Source organism: Patiria miniata, unplaced genomic scaffold (assembly GCF_015706575.1).
Source record: "Patiria miniata isolate m_02_andy unplaced genomic scaffold, ASM1570657v1 HiC_scaffold_10, whole genome shotgun sequence".
Classification (NCBI taxonomy): Eukaryota; Metazoa; Echinodermata; class Asteroidea; order Valvatida; family Asterinidae; genus Patiria; species Patiria miniata.
Window position 1 is genome coordinate 21,734,637 of NW_024037048.1, and position 10,857 is coordinate 21,745,493.

At 41.1% G+C, this 10,857-nt stretch overlaps 1 protein-coding gene across 1 annotated transcript; it reads left to right on the plus strand.

The window, feature by feature from the left end:
- Positions 1-3,214: 3,214 nt before the first annotated feature.
- LOC119739954 (RNA-binding motif, single-stranded-interacting protein 1-like) lies at positions 3,215-9,817 on the plus strand. The gene is made up of 2 exons (XM_038215116.1): positions 3,215-3,728; positions 9,576-9,817. The coding sequence occupies exons 1-2, from the start codon at positions 3,651-3,653 to the stop codon at positions 9,789-9,791; spliced, it is 294 nt and encodes a 97-aa protein (XP_038071044.1). The 5' UTR covers positions 3,215-3,650; the 3' UTR covers positions 9,792-9,817.
- The last annotated feature ends 1,040 nt before the right edge of the window (positions 9,818-10,857 follow it).

The window sequence follows — 10,857 nt, forward strand, 5'->3', positions numbered from 1 at the left end:
ACACAAAACAAGTTGGATTGTTTAAGCCTCCCCCTCCACAAAAAGCTCTCTTTCTTCTAGTCTCCAACAAAGCCCCTCCACTCTCTTTGCAAAAAGGGAAACAAAAGGACCCAGGGAACAGAAGAAACCTGTCTTTTGACGTACTCACTGGACAGAGAGCAAGAGAAGGGGATCTCGCATTGTGTAACCACTTCTGTTTTGTCAGGGGAGAAAGTCACTTTTGAAGTGGCTGCGATTTTTTTTTTTTTTTTTAAATAAAGAATAGGGGGACGGATTGAGTTTGGTGAATTGGATGGCAGAGAGGATTAAGCTGGGCAGGAAACTGCGGAAAGCTCTTTAGAGTAAACCTGCTGGGGTTTTCTCTGTCTTTGCCGCCTCCCGACTTGAAGGATAGATTCCTGAGCATTTTGGATTGGTTTTTGATTCATGTTGGTGTACAAGTGTGGGCGTGGCTCGGAGCCTGCGGTGGGAGGGGTCTCTTTAATCTCCCAATTTATCCATTGATGCATGTCATTAGCTAAGTCTGTAGCGTGCAGCATCTATTGTATGGTGCTTTTTCAGCTCCCACAACAGAGAGAATCCGAGCCTGATGTCAGTCTTTTTTTAACATATAACTATGCTTATAGTTAACAAATTTCAAAGCTGGAAAAAAATATCAGCTTGAAACAAGTAACAAAATGTGTAACACAAAATTGTGGCCGGTGACCATATTTGCTGAACATTTATTGGTGAGGAAAATTATGTATTAAGCATCTCATTGCGCGTCCACAAGCAATTGCTAATTGGTACACGGCTGTGCAAAATACCAGTGAAAAAAAATTGTAATCTATGAGAATTGAACTTTTAAGCTTTATAAACGAACCCAAGTTACTGTCAATTTGTGAATGTAACACCAAGATAATCGGAATTCCTTGAGGGTGTTCTTGGTGCCCTTTGCATTTCTTGAACGATTCTCAACATTCCTCTCTTGTCTCAACACAACATCCTTGGCAGATCTGTTGCAATTACCTGTTAACAGTGGTCGTTGAGAACATGTCAAATTGCATTCCAACGGAATGCCTAAATCTGGTGATATTTGCCACCTCCCTCAGCAGACTTGAGATCAATCACTCCGAGGAGGTCACCTGGAAAGAGATAATTACATCCGTGTTTTCGAGTTCCAATAGGGGGTCCAAAGTGATGTATTCAACACCTTAAGATCAAAGCTGGACTATTACCAAACAAATTGCAAGTTGGAGAACTTTTCATTTGGCAAAGGAGAGAAGGCATTTTGAACTTGTGACCAATCAGTGGCTCCCTTAGAACAGTCATTGGTTTGTCAGATATAAATGGAGCAATGTAATTGGTCAGGCAAATCAGTGCGTTGGTTAAGGTGAGTCAACTTTCAACCCAATCAGTTTCTGACTTACAAACTTGTGAATTTGTCAGAATGTTGTTTTCTCTGATCAACTAAAATAAGCCTTGAAATCACCTACTTGAAAACCCATCAACCAATAAAATCATGCAGAGCTTTCCCCCCTAGAAATTTTGACCAATCACAGACCAGACTAGTCCCAATGATATCACTCCTTTCATAATCCCTAGCCCACATGTCAACCAATGGCAAGCCCTGAAATCAGTCACTGAACTTACTTGGACCAATCAGATGACGCAATCTATAGTGTGAGGCTGAGGCATCGCAAAACACTCGGCTCTTTCCTTAATGGCGGACGTGATGGCATTCTTGGGCTGCCCTAGGGTCAAGAATGCCAAGAAAGAAAGTGAAGGGAGTGTCCCAGTATTTTATGACCCAGAAAGATCAATTTAAAAATACCAAGGAAGGTTTGAAGCTCATTTAAAGGTTTCAATTCAAACTTGAGAATGATAAAGGGTGGTTTGTCAGAACTGTCGTTGTCTAGAGAATGAACAATCTTGAACAGTTCTAGGTTTGGCTATGATAGTACTGTTTTGAGACACTGAGTTATCCAATCTTGCCAAAAATGTTTTGAGAATTTTTCTGGTTCAATTTCACAGTCAATTATTACAGTTGACCATTTTTTCTGAGTTATTTAGGGTCGTCCATGTATTGGAATTCTGTGGTCTCCCGTGGCTCTAAGTACTAAAGACAAACAGTTCATAAAATATTAACATTTATAAATTTAATCCTTAATATCAACAGTGTGTGAACAAAATTATATTAAATTGGAGGAAACAGGATTGTTAGGGTTTAAGGAAGGATTGAAGATGGTTTGGATGCTGGAGTTGTAGTTTGGAGGTTCCTGTTTCATGTCCCATCACAGTGAAGATGTAGTTCGTACAGTGAAACTGTGCAGAAGGATGTAATTTTAAAAACCCCAAATAAAAGTCAAGTTTTGATTTATATTATTGGCTCATGATTATCTTGGTTTGGAACGAGAATCCAGAAATGAATGTGAGATCCTGTTCTGTTGACACTCTTGGCCGTTGATTATTTCCTTATCCTATATCTATTTTATTTCCTTGTTCCTTCTGTTCCAACCCAGAGCTCTCCCCCCCCCCCCCCCCCTTCACAGTTTTGCCTCTGAAGTGTCCCCGTGCCTGGCCCGCACAAGCGGAAGTGTTCCTTCAGTCCCGCCTCAAAGAAAAGCGCCTCGGCAGTTGTTAATCAAAACACAATTTGATTCCGATAATATCCCGGCGCATGTCATTATTACATTGTATACTACTAGCACACCACCGACCCAAACCAACATCATTACATTATGCAGTGAGTGCGTTAGCCAACCACTGTGCCAATTAGTCAAGCCTGTGTGTATCAGCGTGTGCATCGGAGCTGTCACGTATTCCAATACACTCAGGATCCTCATATTGAACAGCTGGGTAGCCCGCGCATACCACACACTGACTAAACCTGTCATTAGTGTCACTGCAGCCCATGCAGAGTGCTTACACTCTTGCTGTACAGCATAGCTGGCATACCAAACACTCTTGTGTTTATTGTGTGAGCCCAGTACACATACACACAGAGCAGGGACCATTGAAGCTCACCCAGTTTGCACCCCTTATGCGCACACACAGCTCAGGGGCGTTTACCAACAAAACCTATTGGCCCTGGTGGCACCGGCGACCCAGTAGCCCATCCCACTTTGTGGCATCTACTCTCTGCAACTACAACAAGCTCCCACAGCTACTGACAGGCATTCAGGGTGACGGCTTAAACTTTCTCCCCTTGTGCCCAGCTCTCTATTCAGAGTATTATGTGCATGTCCAGTGGTTTGGCTTTTTCTAATACTTGAGCCTGGTGCCGGGACAACGCAAGAGGCGCTGCCTTGATTGAATTCAACGGGGATTGAATAGAGATTGTGGAATGCTGTGATCGCGGTGGACAACAATCGCCAGTAATGTGTGGCCACTTCGACCACTGAATAATACTTTCAGATCTGCGGCCAGGTGAACAGATTTGATTTGTCAACTCGTAGCTCTGAACTGCAAGCAGCATCGTTGGGAACTATACGAATCCTACACCGCTGAACTCTCCATCAGTGGATGCAGCCAGGTGTTCTCTGATTGACTTTGCAAAGTCGACCGTCCCACACGTGTGGAGCTATATCTGTCTTCAGTCTCAGGAGTTCAACCAAGTGTTGTTTTAAGTCAACGCTTTGTGGAATCGCTAAAAACAAAATTTGTGGATCATGAAGACCAGCGGACAACCTGCTTACGTCCTCCCGGGATTTAACAACCCGCACCAACAAGCCTACCTGGTGTATCATGTATGATTCCTCTTTATATTCACTCTTGTCTCTTTACTTTAAAACACTTCTTATGACAGTTGTTTTTGTTCATTGAATTGTTCAGTTGTTCTTTTCAGACCCCTGAAAGTGCTCCACGATAGGAATTTGATCAGTTTTTTGGGGGGGATAAATATAAACAGGCTTAAAGTTGGAACTGCTGTTAAAACACCCAGAGAGAGGAATACATTTTCTCTGAAATTTTCCTCTTTCTTATTTTCAAAGGAAAAGCACAAAAACTAATCTACAAGTACAAGTGCAAATTTATGTAAACCTGCAAGGTTCATGCACTCACAAAACTTGTTAAGGAAATTGAAAAAAAATTGGAGGATTTTTTTTGTCAAAGTCTTTTAAATATGATCATGATGATATGAACTTTTTTTGGCGTGTTGTCTGAGTACATGCTTTCCTGGCAAAACCATCAATTTTTTATTGAAAAAGTCGAGGTTTAAGTTTCTCTAAAAAGTATTATTTGGTAGAGCATTGAATAGAGCAAGTCGGTACAGCTGTTAACTCTGTCAATTAATTTTAACAGTGTATGGTAATAATACACATAATTTACACATCTTGTGCAGATGTTTCTTTATGGACAGCCCATATGGACAGTTAATATCAATATCATTGCATACCCGACCCAACACCCAAACTCTGTCTATCTATTCCTACGGTAGTAGTTGACCGTACTCTATCTATCCAGTTGGAGGCCGTCAATACGCTGGATTGAATTCGTCGATAACTGCGGTACAACGTTCGGTTTATTATGCGAGGCTTGTGATTAGGGTTAAAAAAAAAGTCAATATTCTTGGGTGTCTTCCCCATCTGGCTAGGCTACATGTAGGTCATTCCCACTGAGCCATTGTTGGTGCTTTTCAGGCACTTTGTAAATGAAAGGCTACGGCCTACAATTACACATGCACCTATGGAAGCCATTTCTCAGAGACATGTGTGTTACCTGTGCTAGCCACAGCCAAATAATTAACTGTCTGTAGCTCAGCCTAAGTTTTAAGGGAATCACTTTCCATGCTGTAAGGAGTGTGCAGTAAGTTTGTATGAGAAGCCATCTTGGGAAACGAGGAATTTCTTCAATTTTGGCATTGAGGATCGGTGAGCATGCATTGTTTTCTTTGGATGAAAATGATTATTTATTGTTAATATATTTCTGGTAATGAAACCAAGGATTCCTAAAAGCACCCCAGGCACTGTTGCTCGCAAGTCTGATGAAACCTGTAGAGAGGAGACAATGAGAAGAAATTACAGTTTTAGATGTGGGAGGAAAACCCCAGAAGAATATTCTGGGGAAAACCCACGGAATCAGGCAGGGACTCAAAACCCAATCCACATGTGGCCAGGGCAGGAATCGAACCCGGGTCACAGCGGTGGAAGGCGAGGAAAGTACCCCTGTGACAACCTGACTCCTACTATTGATCCTTCACTTTACTTATATATTCTACCCTCAAACTTATCTTACCTTGGCCCCTTTTTGAGCCACCATATTGATGCATGAATTTGATCTCCCAAACTAACTAAGGCTTTGCCCTAACAAGAAAAAGAAAAAAATTCTCTTTCAGGGTATAATAAATTACGTCCCTCGATGAGGGCCTGCGAACCATGAAATTAAACTTTAGGGATCCCTCGATTTATGACTTGAAAATCAAGGTGTTTTTTTAAGTTGACGGCTTCGAGTGTTGCAACTAAAGAGTCAGAACCAAGGGCTACGACAATTAACTTATAATTTTTTTAGTTGAGTTCACATTAAAAAATTTCTTTGATGCATCATCAGCTGACTGATAGATTACCTCGTCCTTAACGATGCATCGACTTAAAGACAAGGCCAGGTCAGCTCGTTTTCATTTTAGTTCCAACTCGTAAATTAATCCGGCAAAAATTGTAAATTGACACCCTCAAAATCATCTACCTGCAAACTGGCTAATTGCATAAGTGCAGCAGATGGGCTGCCGGGGGGGGGGGGGGGGGAGGGGAAATAAATATTGACATGAGTTTAAAACTCATGTCAATATTTTTGAGAGCCTGTGTTGAAAGCTGTAGTCGTGAAGAGCTGTAGTGTAGCTGTTGAAAAGAAAAGGATAATCCTATTGCTAGAGGTGATGTGTGATCTTCTGAAATTATGAAGAATTTGCTTCCAAAAAGCTACATGTATAAATGCCATTTTTGTAGTCGCTCTCTACTGGCTGCCCTAAGTCTATTTCAATGGCTAAAAAAGAGGGACGAACCTGTGATAACAGGAATGGAGTGCCCTTCTCTCTTTCGCTTGCGATTGGGCCAGACTCATATGCTGCTGTGGGGGAATCACCACACCTCCTCCACAGCGAATCTGTTCCCTTCCCAGCATTGAATAATGCTGGTACCCATTTAACACTTTGGTTGAGAGGAGTAATTGAGGTAAAGCGCCTTACTCAAGGGCACAACACGCATGGCCGCGGCGGGGCTCGAACCCACAACCTGAATCCTGTGCTCCACCGCTAGACCACACGTGCCCACAATTTCAATGGCTGTTGTATAGTTAAACACAGTTGACGAATACAACATAACGAAAAACGTATGTTATAAGTTCTATAAGGTACCTGCAAAATCCCTGCGGGGAGATTGTTGCAGTACGAAGCAGAAGCATAAGTCTCAAAAGTAATCCTGTTGAATAAAAGTACTGTTGGAGAGGAGAAATATTTCAGTTTTGGAATTTGGGAGAAACTTTGGGAGGACTTACATTAATTGGGACGTAAAAAAAAACAGAGCTCAATTTTGTTTTGATCTAGCAAGAATCGAACTTGATTTTTAAAAAATTATCTTCGTGTAGTATTGTACGAAATGGTTTTAATGAATCCTTCGTCACAGTTTGTCCAGCAATATAGTCTCAAAAAATGACCAGCTTGATGATAAAAGTTCTGGGGGTTATGTGTAATTTTACTCTCCTGTTGGAAAAATCTTCATTATTCAAAAATCTAAAACAGTTTTACAGAAATGCTTCTGTTCAGGCCACCCATGTGCATGGGCCACTAGGTTTTTGCAGTGTGAGGAATTTTCATGGGGTGTCGTAAATTTACAGCTAATGTGTCTGTATAAATACTGGTTGCCAGACCCCCAGACCCACAAGATAAAAGAAAAAATCATCTCTGCTAATTACACATTCCCAGTGCTCACTTTTACAAGTGTTTTATCTCTTAGATGGTGCTTTTAAAATATTGACCTAGACTACAGAAACCTTGCATGGATTAAATACCTCCAGTCCATAATGGGCTTTTTATTTCTGATAATATTGACCCTGTTATCCTGGGGTATAGTTTTTGCTGTACCCCTTCCCTAGTATCAACAGCTTATGTAGCTCTTAAGATAGGAATGTAAACAAGGGCCCAAATGAAGTGAGGGGTCTCCCATAAAACACCACTATGGTGCTTGACTATAAATAAATCAAAACCTAGGGGGTCCCTTCCCCATAAATTTATGTCCAAATCTTTGGGTTCGACCCATTTGAATATTTTTGGATCCCCTGTGGTCCAACTTTGTACTTTGTGCCCATTCCAATTTTACCTGAGACATCTGAAGTCATCTGGAGCAACACACGCATGCACCTTTTCCACTTTAAAGTATAGCCATGGTATAGTGATGTAATGCATGTTTAGCCGAAACCAGTGGAAAATTTACTTTTTACTGCTAGCAGTAGCACAGTATGTTTTACTGTACACTATGTACAGTAAGAAAGAGATTCTACTCTTGTCAGCACAAGCCACGAAATAAGGCGGAGTTTAATGGGTAAAAGCTTGTTTGAAGGAGCAAAAAATGTAAATTTACGACCCGGCCCCACAGATACCTGTTTTTGATAATAAAGACCCACAAGCCCAGATATGCCTGATCGTAAAATTTGACTAGTAAAGGTGACAGTGCAGTAAAGATCACACAATCTCTCTCATGGGGGCCTGGGACTTCAACCAGATAGGATAGGAATGTGAGTGAACTCTGAACTTAAAGGGGCTGTGAAGTCTCATTTTGGGAGGAAGTGGTCTGTGGGTCGGTGTTGGGTTTTTGGGGTGAGAACTTTTCTGTTTGGTGGACTTCGAGGAACAGAAAATTTGTGTTGTTCTTTTGTCATGTGGTTGAGAAATTCTGAGGAATTTCTTGTTGAGAAATGAGTCAGAAAGCTATGCATCAAAAAAGAAAGAAAGAAAAACAAACAAAAACTCTACTTCTGTTTTGAATTGAAAGAATTGGGTCAAAAAGTTTTGGTTTCTAGCTAGATTTGTATTTGCTTGGTTGAACTGTATTCTGTTACAAGTAGGGTTAGATGGCCTGACGTTTCAACTGAAACAGAATCTTTTCCCGAAGACTTTTACTGGATTTCATATTTTAGGCCACTACAGTTAGTGAACTTCTATATTTTTTGGTTGAAAGCTCTGAACTGAACGTGTCTTTGCTACCTGCATTCACAGTCCTGCTGAACTCCTGGAATGCAGAAAGTGGGAGGAGAGCAGAAAGTGGTTGGAGATTTCGTATTGGCCCCTCCCCCCTTCTTCTCGTCATTTTGAGTATGATGTGTCATTTTTGAAAGTGAAACCTGTTTCTCAAGGTGGTTTTCCGGAAACAGAAATCAACAAACCAGCAAATTATGAAGCTGGCCGATTCACACAGCTTCATCAAAAGTGGACCATGTTGCTTACTGATTATCTGAACATCACACCAGAGAAGCATCTTGTTGGAACATGGATTCTGTAGGGTGGATCTGACAGTCTGTGGTGAATAACGATGCCCACTCTCAACTGTCTTCTGATAATTATAAGTACTGTTATCAGGGATTCCATTTAGGTAGCTCCAATTTGTTATACTTTTTTTCAGTAGAAGGAAGGAGCAGTAAGGACCCCTACCAGCATAGTCACAACTAACAATTACGCTTAATTAGCTTCTTGGCCTGTCAGGGGCAAATTACTGCATATTTTCCTTGGGGAGGAGCAGTTAAGTTTGCCGGGTGGTCTTGTCTAGTGAGTGGTTATGTAAGCTTGGGCAGATATGCAGGTAGATTGGATACATGTATGCTGGTGTGCGAATTGATGGCACGAACAAGGGACTGTTTGACTGGTCGGAATTTTTGAAGAAAGAAAAAATGGCCTTAGTAAATTATAATTACATTGTTCATTTGTGAGTTGAGGATGAGGTAATTGGAAATTTTCAAAGCAGTTCAATTAATGTCTGGGTCATCTCACTCATCTGTATTTACAACTTGAGACTGTACTTTGTGACATACATGTATGTGCAGACAAAATATGGAATGTACTGATAGTATGATATGTTCAGATAAAACATGGAAGTTTCTTATTGTATGGCATGTACACACTGTACCTTGTAGACCTTAATATTCATATTATTTACGTTCTCAAGTTATCTCAACACAGTAAGATTGAGTGATATTTGTTTCTTAAATTGTGTATGAATGCTTCGCCATTTGGTTTTTTTTATATGCCACTTGTGAGCGTGGAAAACCAGAATTGGAATCGGCCAGTTGACCCCAGCACGCTTTGTGGTTATGTGTTAAGTCCTCTGCACTAGTAAGCAGGAGATCGCGGTTCGAGTCCCACCCGTACAAGCTTCTGAATTTTGTTCTTAATCTCTAGGATAGCAATGAGTTTACAGAGCTTACAAAATCCAACTGTGAAAACTTCAGAAACTTATAAATGATTTCTTCATTTTTTTTCTCCTTATATCCCATTCTTACCACAGACCTACCCAGCAACATCCCACCACTCCCTGTCCTTGCAGAGCACTTAAACAAAGCTTGTGAAACTTATAACTAATTCTCTCGCTTTTCTCTCGTTTTCTTTACCTCAGACGTACCCACCAGTCAGAACAATGCCTCCACCCAGCCCAGCCAGTAACACGGGCTCGGCGGGTAGCTCAGGCTCTTCCAGTCAGCAACATTCCCCCCACTCCCAGTCCTCACAGAGTAGTTACGGCAACGACAAGCTGAGTAAGACCAATCTGTACATACGAGGCCTTCCCACGCACACAACAGACGATCACCTAGTCTCCCTCTGTCAGCAGTAAGTCGTACATTTCTTTTAATTTCCTCATCCTTCCCTGGGGCAGTAGTGTTGTCGAATCCATGACAAGTCCACGCAAGACCTCACAAGTCCTCACAAAACCTTACAAGTCCTCAAAAGTCCCACAAAAGTCCCACAAAAGTCCTCAAAAGTCCTCAAAAGTCCTCAAAAGTCCTCACAAATCGTCACAAGTCATCACAAAACCCATAAGTCCACACAAGTTCTCACAAGTCCACACAAGACTTCACAAGTCCCCACAAGTCCTCACAAGTTCCCAACAAGTACCTTACAAGTCCTCACAAGTCCTCACAAGTCAGCTCCCACAGGTCCTCTCCAGTCAGTATTCACAAGTCCATCACAAGTCCTCACAAGTCCATCATAAGTATTTTAGAGACCAACATCAATTCACAAGCTATTTAAATCAACTGTGACAAAGGCAGTCTCTCTTGTTGTTCATCTTCTCTTACTTTTGACTGGACTTGTGAATTAACTTATTTACTTGTGACTGGACTTGATGGTAAGAAGAGACTTTTTGAGTCTCACTTGAAGTTTTCAATTATTGAGAGAATACGGTACTTGTTTCACTGCTGTGGAAGGACAATTGATTCATGAGTGAATCTTTTTTTTTAAATAAGAAAATTATGTGGAGGGAAGTAATAAATGTTTGTGTTGTGTTTGTTTCTCTGTTGTTAGATTATAGTGAGCTGGTTTTGGGTGATCATTGTTTTGACTTGATTATCTCCCAAAACCGCGCTCAAACTAACGTCATTTACCAAATGTCTTTGTAGCTCTGAACACCCATCTGTTACATCTAAAAACTGCAGTAGGCTCAAGTTGTAATCATGCCGTTGTAATGATTATTGATTATTGATCAGTACTTCCCTTTCAAATGTTTGCATCAGCATCAGGCTTACTTGATTGCCCCATTCAGAACAACTCCAGTGACCATGAGTCAGAAAATTCCATAAAAGAACTGGCCACAAAAAGGGGTGGATAGTTTTACATTTATCCCAGATACTTTCACAGTCCCAGTCCCCCAGTGGAAACACACATGAAAAAAAGTTCACCCA

Coding starts and splice junctions, on each gene's coding strand:
- LOC119739954 (XM_038215116.1), top strand. CDS start 3,651: ATGAAGACCAGCGGACAACCTGCTTACGTCCTCCCGGGATTTAACAAC. Junction 3,729..9,575: donor AAGCCTACCTGGTGTATCAT/GTATGATTCCTC, acceptor TCTTTACCTCAG/ACGTACCCACCAGTCAGAAC.